The following is a 12,579-nucleotide window of genomic DNA, read 5'->3' on the forward strand; positions in this document are numbered from 1 at the left end:
TACCATATGACACCCAGGAATGTATATAAAGAACAGCACTTGGCAGCTTGAGGGGGTTTATCTGCTAAAGGCCTCTTACCCTCTTTGCAAAGACCCACTGGGAACCTGAGAAGGCTCATTCCCTCACCTCTCTGTCTGGGGACATTTCAACACAGACTCAGTCTGTCAGAAAACTGGGTATACCATCTTATTTTATCCCTTTCCATTTGAAGGGCTACAATCCTTGTGTGTGGATTTCTGCACTAGACCAGACATTTTCATGCGTGGAATTAGGGGCTTTATTTTGAAAAACAAAAACAAAAACAAAAACAAAAACCAAAAACATTGTATTTCTCAGAGGGAGTCAACGATACCCATTTAAATAAAGGCAGCTATAAGCAAGACAACCATTCAGTTAATGATACGGGGAACAATAGATTGGCTTTGTGATTATAATAAAGTCAACAAAGGAAGATCCTCATGTCTGTCTATGATATGAACACATGTTGTTTCCAAGTGCCTAATTCAGTTGTAAAGTCTACATGCAAGTAGAAGTCACTTTTATTAAAAATCAAGTAAGAACAGAATAAATTAAATAGCGCCTCTATCTTATTTACCCACAATTTTGTTGTCTCTTGTCTCTGGTTACCTCACTCCCACCGAGCCAGTCTGTCTAGCTAGGCAACCAGTTGATCTCGAACTCCACCTCCTTGGGAGTCATCCTCTCTCTCAGTAATGCTGTTTCTTGACTGACAAGTACCCACAGTATTGCAAATAATTCTCAAGCAGTACTAATAATTATTATATTCTGTCAAACTGAGAAGGGTTGTAAATATTCTACTTTAAACCCAGTTTGGATTTGTAACCAGTCCCCACATAGGCAGAGACAATAGAGACAACTGTCTCTGAAATAAACATGTTTTTTTTTTTTTTTTTTTTTTTTTTCCTAGAGGCTGGAAATTTTTACCAAGAGGCCACAGTAAAGTTGTAATAAAAAGCAAAGTTGTAACAACAGTAAACCTTCTTTCATGAACATGGCTTTCTTGTCTCCTTGGCACATCATTCAATATCAACCCAACTGACCACAGATTTGCTTAGTCACGCATCTTTCTGGTTTGAGGTATTCCACTTTTTTTATTAATTTAAATGCTAAAAGAAAAAAAAACAGGTGCGAAGCAATTAGAGCAGCCTTCATGCTTCCCTTCTGCTTCACTCATCAACTGGTCATCACAGTGCTGTGTGAGACAGACATCTCAGAATGGAAGGCTGCTCTGGGCTTACAGCCTCGAGGGAGCTGCCATCTGAAGAAACTTGAGGGACAATCACAAAAACGTCCCTCAGTACCAGCACACGAGTAGACCAGAACCAACTCAGCATGGACTGAAGGAACATTACAAGGGACAAAAACATCTAACTGCTTAGACTGGCAAATTGGCAAAGTCAAGGTTGAGCTGAAGAGCAGTGGGGACCGCAGGATTTCTGCCCCTCTGAGGTTAAACGATGGTGATTTACATGGGCAGGGACTCTGAGCAACTACATTTGGTTAGAACAATAACTCAATCATCACCGAATCAAACAGCAAATTCCTAAATAATACTTAGAAGAATTTAGGCAAATGCTCACCTCTATCAACATTTCTTACACCTTTCTGAACAAGAAAGCTTCATGATTTATATGCAAAACATTTTTAAAGGAAAATATTAAATAGGATGTATGGTTTTGAATTTGTGAATTAGAATTTAAGCTGAATTAAAAATAATAAGATAATAAAAGGTCAGCCTTTTGTAAAAAGAACTAACCAGCAGTTTGGAAAATACTTAGGAGAGTCAAATCATATGCATGGTTAACCAACCAATTAACCATGTGACTGTGTAAACTGTGGAGATGACCACAGGACACAGTGTCAAGGCTGTGGCACAGAACCACCTCATACAGCATTGAGAGGGGCTCTGGGAAGTCTGCTTTATTCTTTACTTTGCTGCCATTGCCAATAACATCATTCTGTTGGCTTGAACAACCACAACAGCTTTAGGGAACATTATCACAGGAGAAAGGGACATGCAATGGTTATGGGAGGAGTCAAGGAAGGAGCTTAGCATGGAAGTTTTAGGATTATCAAGAAACAGTGGCACAAGCCTTTAATCCCAGCACTTGGAAGGCAGAGGCAGGAGGATTTCTGAATTCGAGGCCAGCCTGGTCTACAGAGTAAGTTCTGGGACAGCCAGGGCTATACAGAGAAACCCTGTCTCAAAAAAAAAAAAAAAAAAAAAAAAAAAAAAAAAAAGAAAAAAAGAAAGAAAGAAAGAAAAAGAAACAGATCATCTCATAATTTAAGGGGCATCTACCTTGAAAGCTTGCTGATTTGGCTCATTCTTAGACTTCAGCAATGGAAACCTTAAAGCACACTGGGCTGTCTGCTAGATCTGGAGTCAAAGACCATGAATAGCAGTAGAGCTCAGAGGATCTGACATTGCTGTGATAGAAAACAAGCAGTTTCACACAAGCTAGAGTATAGCCTCCCAGATTTAAGCCCTATGTGTAGACACTAAGGTTAAAGAGAAGAAAACTCACTGTGCAAGATATTGGGTACCAGAGAGAACACAGATGTGGAATTCAGGCACACCCTGGCTTTAGTGCCAGTTTTATCCCTTCACTATCCTAAGTGGCTCTCTAGGATTCAGTTTCTTCAATTATAAGCTGAGGATATGGCCGCAGAGCTCTTCACTGTTGCTATTAGCTCATATGCTGCCTTTGTGAAAAATACAAGCAAGCCTTGCTGAAGGTAGACACGTCCAATGACTGAGAGACTGGCTCTTTGAAGGGGTATAGAATGACTGTGGGCCGGACTCCTTTCCTAGACCTCCTGCTCCTTCTATATGCGATGGTCCGATACTCCAAGGTGAACTTTTGTAAGAGACCTAGACCATTAATATCAGGCATTAATATGAGGCAGACTCGCATCAGTTCACCAAACCACTGTTTCCTTGTTCCACCCGCTTAGTTAATCAGTTAAGACTTTACAGAAGTGCTGAGGTTTTGCTTGAATCCTGAGGGATGCACCTTTCACAGGAAAGAGACCTGTGCTGCTCAGGCCACCCAGAAGAGGGAGAATTTGGGTGAGAGGGCCAATGTGAGGTAAAAGGCTCAGATATCCAGCCAGAAGTGTGTGAGACCATGGAAGCAGAACACGGTCAAATGTGTGGTTTGAGAGTCTACAGCAGCTGGTTCTTAACCTGTGCCTTGTGACCATGTCGGGGGTTGCATATCAGGTATCCTGCACATCAGATATTTACATTATAATTCATAGCATTAAATTACAGTAATGCAATAGCAACAAAATAATTTTATGGTTGGGGGTCACTTACGACATCAGGAAGGTTGAGAAGGACTGGTCCAGAGCTTCTCAGGCACACAAGCTGCTGGATGACGGAAGGCCACATGTGTGTGGTTACTAGAACTATAGATTTGGGATTTACTAGAGCTTAGCTGTAGCATAAACAGATGGTCTGCCCTGGGGAAGCACAATTGGGTAACACGACCAGGGCCAGAATTCTCTGGCAAACTGATTCCTGTGCTCTAGCCAATATGAGTTGTTTGTTTATTCTTTCTTACAAGCTGGATTCCAATCCCCACCTCCACCCACACAGTGTAACTTTTTGGTAGGAAAAGCCCCTTTCTCACCCATTTTGGCCCATAAGAGAGATTTAAGGTTGGAGGCCTTAATTCATTGAGAGAGGTACACCTGTGTCACTAAAGAAACACAGATCCTGGCAGTCCCTCAGCCTAAAACCTTTTACTCCAGCACAGCCACAAACATAACAGTGTTATGCAGCATTCTTTCTAATCTGTGGACTGCATCACACTTATCCTAGTCAGGGTATGCAAAGGCACCAACACTTATGCAAAAGACATAGGCATCTCTATGTTTCCCACCTCACCTTTCTGCCAACTGGTCTGAAGTTTAGCTTTCTCCTTATCTGTACTGAACTGATTCAAACTTAAAGTTTGATAACTCAGGGAAATGGTGGGTGAATGGAATCCACAGACTACTGTGTATACTGTAAGGTGGAAACTGGAAGAATTCTATGAGGCTCTTCTTTGCACTGGATAACAACAAACAAACCACACTTTTATTATGGAATACTTTAAATATGAACACAAATAAAAGACTAATATATAAAGGATTTTGTAAATAGCCTACAGGGCCAATTTTGGGTTTGTCTGCACCTGATGAGCTTGAGGGATTTGTGGATTATTCATTTGCCTGTTTGTGTAACAGTTCTCCAGGAAGCCTACTAAGGACAACCAAGCAAGCCCATTCTCCCTGAAGAACTCTTACCTTAACCTTCTGCGTCAGGAACTTAAAGGGCACACAGGCCTGTAGTGGACAGGCTGCAGTGTGTTCATTACAGCATGAGGTTTTTCCTATGGTAAAAAACTACCTTAAAATGGGAGCAACCATGATTCCAAATGAAAGATCTTAGAAAGATTTTCTGTAAGTATGTGGCCTCCAGTACATTTAGAATGACAGCAATCGTGTGTGTGTGTGTGTGTGTGTGTGTGTGTGTGTGTGTGCGCGTGTTCGAAGGCTGATAGGCTGATGTTGGGATGCCTTCTTCAATGGCTTCTCCTCCTTATTGATTGAGATAGGTGCACTACTGCTGACCAGCAAGCCTCTGGGATCTACCTGCTTTGGCTCCCACAGTAGGGTTACAGGCACATGTCATTGTGACTGACAATTTTTTTTAAAATGTTGGTGTGAGGTATCTTAATCTATGTCTTCTCCACGTCCCGCATGCACTTTACCCACTGGTCCATCTCTCTCATCCTGGTTTTTACTTAATTGATCCTGATCTGCCCTCATGGCAGTTTCTTACTTTATCGAAAGAAAGAACAAAAAAGAGAGATAGCTATCTATCTCTCTGTCTCTAAGATTTTAAGTTTCCTGGGTGGGCCCATTCTTGGGCATTTTGCAGCACTGAGGGATTTGAGTCACCATCTGTCTGACTCACTTATGGCTAATGTTTAGAGGAGTAAAGTGCCAAATGAGAAGCTCTATTAAGAACAAATTAGAAATCAGAAAGTGCCAACTATAATTAGTGGGTCTAAGTACAGTCCTTCCCAGGCCCTTTATAATGGCTTATCCTTCTATACTTTGATACTGTTAATGCTGCCTCAATATAAGTCACTCAGGACAAGGGGGCTAAGCTAACTCCAAAGTATACTCATTTAATGCACACATCTAGAAATTTTAACTTCAATTCAGTAAGATTGTGAGTTATGTTTTGGATTTTTGTCCCTTGCAGAGATTTTTCATTTATTTTTATTTTATTTTATTTTATTTTACTTTATCTCTTTCATGAGATAGGTTTCTCTGTATATCCTAGTGTGGCCTTGAACTATGTAGCATCAGCTAGTCTTGAACTTGAAACAATTCCGGTTTCAGCCTTCCAAGTGCCATGATTACAGGCATGCATTCCTGTGTCCAGTTCTTGGCTTTTTATATAGATGATTCATTACTGATCTCTATCTTCCAAACATAACTGAAACATGCAGTTACAAGAAATCTAATGAAGTGAAAATCAAATGGGAAATTGAGCTCTCGGTACACAAGGTAGACTAAACTTTTACTGTTCTTAGTTATAAAGTAGAAAAGTGTAGTGAGTATCTACCTACAAGATTGGTAAGTTAGAATCTCACCATCGACATGGGATTCAACAACTGATCCACTGCTACAAGCTCTTCTCTATACCAGGTTACATCTTTCAGTCTCACATGGTAACCCAATCACAAAAGAACACACATGGTATGCATTCTCTTATAAGTGGATATTAGCACAGAAGATCGGAATACACAAAGTACAATCCATAAACCACAAGAAACTCAAGAAAAAGGAAGACCAAAGTGTGATCCTTCCTTCTGAAAAGGGGGAACAAAATACCCATGGAAGGAGTTGTAGAGACAAACTATGGAGCAGAGACTGAAAGAAGGACAATCCAGAGACTGCTTCACCTGGGAATCCTTCCCATATTCAATCATCAAATCCAGACACTATTGTTGATGTCAGCAAGTGCTGGATGACAGGAGCCTGATATAGTTGTCTCCTGAGAGGCTCTGACAGTACCCAACTAATACAGAAGTAGAGGCTCACAGCCATCCATTGAACTGAGTACAGGGTCCCCAATGAAGGAGCTAGAGAAAGGACTCAAGAAGCTGAAGGCCTTGTAGCCCTTTAGGACAAACAACAATATGAACTGACTAATACCCTCAGAGCTCCCAGGGACTAAACCACCAACCAAAGAGTACACATGGTGAGACTAATGGCTCCAGCAGCATATGTATAGCAGAGGATGGCCAAGTCAGTCATCAATGGGAGGAGAGGCCCTTGGCCCTATGAAGGTTCTCTGCCCCAGTATAGGGGAATGCCAGGGCCAGTAAGCAGGAGTGGGTGGGGTGGCGTGCAGGGGGAGGGAGGAGGGAACAGGGGTTTGTTTTTGTTTTTTTTATTTTATTTTATTTTTTTCATTTTTTTGGGGGGGAGGGGAACCTGGGAAAGGAGATATTATATGACATGTAAATAAAGAAAAAAAATCTAAAAATAATAAAAAAAGAACAAAAACCTAATAATAATAATAATAAGAAGAAGAACAAAAACCAGAAGGATAATTAGGCTAGAAGCTAAGTGTAAAAAAAAAAAAAAGAAAGTTAAGATCTGAAGAAGCAGCAAAGGGGAGCTACATTGTAAGAGATCTGGGGCTAGAGAGAGGGCAGAGTGGGTGAGAGTGTAAACAAGAGGAGCCAAGCTTCAATCCTCAGCATCCATGTGGCCCTGGAATCCTAGCACCATTAAGGGCAGAGACAGGAAAATCATGGGGCTTTGCTGGCCACCACTCAAGCTCTAGGTTCAGTAAGAGACCGTCCCATGGGAATGGCGTGACAGACCAGAACACCTGATATCTTCCAACACCTGGGTGGTTGATACCCTCTTTCCTCTGGTTGCCATGTGCACCAAAGGACTGTAGACTCACTCACACACACGTGCAGTCTCTCCTTCCACAATCCCACAGAATGTACTTTACATCTTGTGGGCACATGGGCCCGGTGACAGCCACAGAAGCCTCTCAACCCTCATGTGTCCTGGCAGAAGATATATCTCACAAAGAACATCCGAAGGACAGCTCACTCACCGACTTCATCTTGAATCTCCTCAGCCACCGCAGGGACATTGTAGAGCAGGGACAGAGACTGGTTCATGCGCTCGTAGATCACACGGAGGTGTGTCATAACCTGTTAGAAAATGGCGACTCCACATGAACAATCTCTGCTTAGGAAACAGTGACAAATACCACATCCAACACACACACACACACACACACACACACACACACACACAGCTAAAGGGGCTTTTTGGTTCTTTGCTTCTTTTTTCATTCTCTCGTTTATCAGTATTTACCAGTAGCCTGCATGCTTGTAACAGTCGATTTCAAAGACCACATCTGTCACCAGACTGCAAACATTGAAGCTTCCTAAGCACCCTACTTCCTACAGAAATATCTTTGTAAATTTTCTAATACATAGGAATATTTCAATTTGATTGGATATTTTGTGCAGAAGGCAAATGAAATTTTTAGTTTTATTTCATTTGAGAAAATTTAAAATCTTAGATTTCTGGAGGCAGACCCTGGTTTTCAACCTCTGGGAATGAGAAAGCAGAAAATAACTACACATCTTCATTTAGACTCTAGTTAACCTAAACATTGATTGCAGTCACAATGGAGTTTGCCATGACTAGCATAGTTTAGCTGATTAGATTATATGGCTTTCTGTTTATTGGGTTATCATTTTCTCCATTTTGGTGGCCTTATTCTTTATTTTTATTTACCTATGTATGTGTACATGTATGAATACTTGCGTGTTTAGCCGAACATGTGGATGCATAAGCAAATGGGTGTGCATAGAGGTTTGAGGCTAACACTGAGAATCCTCTTCTACTGCTTTGCCACTTGGTCACTGAGGCAGGGTTTCTCAGTCAGACTGAGCGCTCACTAGTATGACTATGTTAGCTAACCAGCTTGTTCCACTGGTTCAGTCTAAGCTTTCTCGGTGCTAGAATTACTGGTGACCTACTACATTCAGTGGCATCCAAACTCTGGCCCCACTTTGTCAACTGTGAGCCACTTCCCAGTCCTGGTGGCTAGCTTTAAATGATTAATGACTGCCTGGTGGCTAGCTTTAAAAGATTAATGACTAGCATTAAAAGTTTCAGCTGCTCTCTATAATTCAGATTTTTATATTCCACATTACTGGGGAAACTCAGAAAATGCCAAGGCACACATTACTTAAACACTCTTCCTTTTGTAAAAGATTCACCTTGTTTTTATTTAGGTATATATGTATGCATGTTTGTGTGCACGCAGATATTTCCAGACGGAGCCAGAAGATGGTGTCAGATCCCCTAGACCTAAAGTTTTAAGTGTTGGTGAAATGTGGGGCCTGGGCACTAAATTCAGGTCCTCAGCAAGAATAGCAAGCATTCTTAACTGATGAGTCATCTCTCTGTTCCTCACCTCTTTGAGACAGCATCTCTCTCAAGTAGCCCAGCTGGCCTTGAACTATCAATCTGTCTGCCTCCACATGTTAAGTCATGCAGAACTGCATGCTATGAAGATTAGCTTTTAGAGTTTCAGACATTAAAGAACTCTTGCTAAAGAGACACAATACCCCCACCATAGATAGGTGCTCTGGAGGGAGGTAAACATCTTTCCCCCAGTTGAAGAAGCAACAACTGTGGACTGCAAGCTGCAGAGGTTCACACACTCAGAGCTTACCTGGGACCGGATCTGAGCAGCTTTCTTGGGGTCCACCATGCGCACATGTTCAAAATGCTTGAGAGTATGCTGTCTGTCTTTCTGCTCCGCACGGACGTACTTCTTCAGCATGTTGAACACATGATGAGGCTGTGAGGGAAACCGCAAGAACATGGATTTCAGGTGTGTGCAAAATATCATTTCTTCCACTCGAATTGAGTTCAAGAGTCCCATGATGTGTGCACTGCAAGGGAGCTTATGGAGAATTCTCCCAATTCTTCATGAATGGGTACCCAGCTCGTCCTTCCTTTGCATGAATTATATTTCTGATACTGTCCTAAATCAGCATGTTCTTTCTAAATAGCTGCTTTCTGCTGTAGAGGGAGAATAAACTTTGGATTTCCCAGCTTTCAGTGTAAGATCCTTCTATTTTCCCATGGAAGTATTCATGCAGTGTTCATGGGATTACATTACGATGTTTGTGCATAGTCCCAAGACCAGAATTAGTGCTTTACAAATAATCCCTTCACTAGTAACTTACAGTGGTGCAATAATCAAAGTAAGAAAATAACAGACAAATTAACCACTACTCAACTGTTGGGCTAGGAATCCCTGAGAAGCTCTGGAACATTCTCTTTCCCCAGAACAAAGGCCATCTTAAACTGTAGTTATTTTCCTTTGAAATTTAACTAAGCTCTTTTCAAACAATCCCGTGTTAAAACTCCCAGCAACAATTAAGTTTCTTCTTAAGTGCTTCTGTTTTGTGTTTTTATTCTAGCTGGTTCTACTTCAATTTATTCTAGTTTTACATGAAGACTTTTTTTTTAAAGGATTAAAGTTCCCTTTGTCTCTAGCAGTTCTACTGCTATTGGTGTCCTGCCCTATGATTTCAGATGATGATGTACAAGGATATACATTCTTCATGAAGACATGTCAGGAATTGACTTGGGAATGTTTAGACAAAGGCAGTTATTAAATAATGTGTGTTCGAGACCTTGAAAAACAGTTGGATGGTATGGAATTTATTATCAGAAACTATGTATGTTAAGTATATATGCAAGCATATATGCATATATGAATGAGCATATGTAATATGTACATGTTTGCACATGTGAGTGTATATGTGTAGTAAATAGAAGGGTGGATTACAGTGTTCTTATTATACTATATATATAAAACTATATATTTATAAACTTATATATATGTATATATAACACTATATATAACTTGAAGGCATTCTCCTGGCAATTTTAGGTGGAATTGTTGCCCTTTCTCTGTTGTACCCTGAAGATCTGTGCAAAGCCCAGTAGTTGCATTTAGTACACCCCGATATTTATGCTAGATCCCTCTCTTCAGTGTGACAGACACATACCCAGATTAGGCCTCACATCCTGTCTATCAGGAGCCCCATTAGGAGCTCCCATACATGGTGCCCAACCCGGAATTGGAGCTCTGTAATTGAAGTATGCCAGCTACAGGCCACATTCCTGTGCCCTAGAATACAAACAAGGCCACACACAATCCAAACAAACTGCCCTCATCTGCTTGGTTTACTTATTTATTCTACATGGAATGTTTCACTACAATCCCAAGGCAGAGCGACACCCTCACTTTACACACAGGCCTGGGTAGCATATTATCATAAGTCCCCTTTGTACAGTGGCATGCAGCTGGATTTATGAAATGGAGGATCTGCTTCCATATTTCAGAAAGGCTAAGACAGATAACTGATAAGCTAAACCTACAAAGCATATATTCAAGGAGAGAGATTTGTAATAACTAAAAAATAATCTTTACAAGTCAGAAATTAAAGGCTGGCTGCTGCTGACACCAAGAGCCATTTACCCGAAGCACTGTACAACCAGGGCATTATATAACCTTGATGCTGGCTTCTTGTTAGGCTACAGACACTTTCAAGGTTGGGGACAGAAGGATCACACTGAATGCATTTACCCACCATGCATCTGTGTGATGATTCCTAATGCACTTTAAGTTGTCTATTCCATTTCTGTCTCTAGATTATTTTGAAGAAAATGCTCTGTTTTCTCCATTTACAAGTTCAAAGAAGAAAAAAAAACCCTTCAATTTCTAATGTAAGGATTTCTTTTATCTTGTTTTTTTTTTTTTAATTCATCTACCCCCAGGGGCTGGCCACCTAAAAATGATTTTCTAAGGCATTTTGTCTTGAAAAAATTGTTAATACAGAAGAACTGCACCCGATGCTGCAGCCGGTCTTGTTCTTCTGTATTATGCCAAGGTACCTTTTAGAGAATGGGGAAGGTCATTTCCTTCAGCTAACACATGCACTTTTCAAGGATTACCTTCCTGTCTTTCACATCAGCATAAATGGCATATATTCATTCATGCCCTTACTGTGTATTGATGCTAACATTTATTAAAAAACATTAAAACTTCACAATTTTTACATCTTCACAATTCAGAATATAACATCTTTAAGAAAGGGGCTGGAGGGGGGGGAAGGGGAGTGATGGAGGGAGAAGGAGGAGGGGAGAAGGGGAGGAGTAGGAATTGAAGGATTAAAAAGTTTTGTCAGTTGACTAATTGAACGTTAATGCTTTGTCCATCAACAAGGACTCAAGATGCTCCTGTCTCTGCTTGGTTCTCACCTCCCACTCTTCCCAGCCCCATCTTCTTTCCCCTACTCATCACTGCTTCAATAGTTGTTGATTCTCTGTGGCCCAGCCCCTGGGGGTAGATGAATTTAAAAAAAAAATGATGAAAGAAATCCTTACATTAGAAATTGAAGGGCTTTTGACACTGTTTGGCCTGCTGAATGAGCAGCACATTGGCTGAGCTGCTTACTCAGCTAGGTGGGGTGACTTGCTTTGTATGGTGGCACCTCATCACATCTCCATCCCAGGCCAGGGCACAGTGAAGGCTTTCTCTCCACCTCACAAAAATGGCACGAGGAAGGATCATGAGGGCTGAAGTGACAGAAGGGGCACATTGGTCCATGTGGCATGGACACTCAGTGTTCAGGAAAGAGCTGTCTGCCTCCATAGCTTTGTATCCTGGCCACTATGTGAGCCTGCCTTAGCATGTAACATGCTAGGTTTCTGTCAAGCTGCTGATAGCTTTGACAACGATGTCACTGGATGGTGAAAAACTTTGTTGTATGAATTCTCATCTGAATTTCTAGTTCCTTAAACTCAGGGACGATCATACATAGACTGTGCTTGGTACTATCCATACATGTCTACGATGAAGGTTTACTTAGAAAGTACACAGTAGAACCCCAACACTCCCCAATAAAACAATAATAATATAGTGACATAAAAGCTATTTAAAACTTATGGCTTGTACCTGGAATCTTCCGTTTAACATTCTCAGACAGCGATGACGGTAAGTAACTAAAATCATGCAAAAATGAAACTGTGGCTAGGGCAGATAACAGTGCTGAGTTTGAAGAGAACACTGACTTGCAGTTCTTTATAACAGTGCAGAAGATCTGGATTTAGATTACTGAATCTCATTTCTGGTCCTATGTTCCTGGCAGGAGGCTAGACTTTGCTAAAGGTCTGAAGCAGGAAGGAGAAATAGCAAGATAGGAACGTCCCTTGTCAATCTCATTAGAAGATTACTGGAAAGTGATTCAAGGTATTAGGTACAAGTTGGGCTTTTGTGATATTCATGGGTTTTCCTTCTGAATTCACCCTTATCTTCTAATAAGTCTGGTGATAATTAAAGAAAGAATGTGTTCACATGGTTTCAAGCTCTTATCTTGCTCAACACCGATATTTCTTTGTGTGTTTCAGAAAGATATTCCTAACTT

General features: G+C 41.0%; 1 protein-coding gene across 6 annotated transcripts in view; it reads right to left on the reverse strand.

Moving 5' to 3' along the window:
- Window positions 1-12,579, reverse strand: part of App (amyloid beta precursor protein) — a 228,643-nt gene that overhangs the window by 50,011 nt on the left and 166,053 nt on the right. For all 6 annotated transcript variants that reach the window (XM_031364311.1, XM_031364309.1, XM_031364310.1 and 3 more), the window contains 2 exons: window positions 8,808-8,936; window positions 7,167-7,266 (listed from right to left, as the gene is read on the reverse strand). In XM_031364311.1, coding sequence (XP_031220171.1) covers window positions 7,167-7,266; window positions 8,808-8,936 — 229 coding nt within the window. The remainder of the gene's footprint in view (window positions 1-7,166; window positions 7,267-8,807; window positions 8,937-12,579) is intronic.

The sequence above is a fragment of the Mastomys coucha genome, unplaced genomic scaffold (assembly GCF_008632895.1).
Source record: "Mastomys coucha isolate ucsf_1 unplaced genomic scaffold, UCSF_Mcou_1 pScaffold12, whole genome shotgun sequence".
In the NCBI taxonomy this organism is placed as follows: domain Eukaryota; kingdom Metazoa; phylum Chordata; class Mammalia; order Rodentia; family Muridae; genus Mastomys; species Mastomys coucha.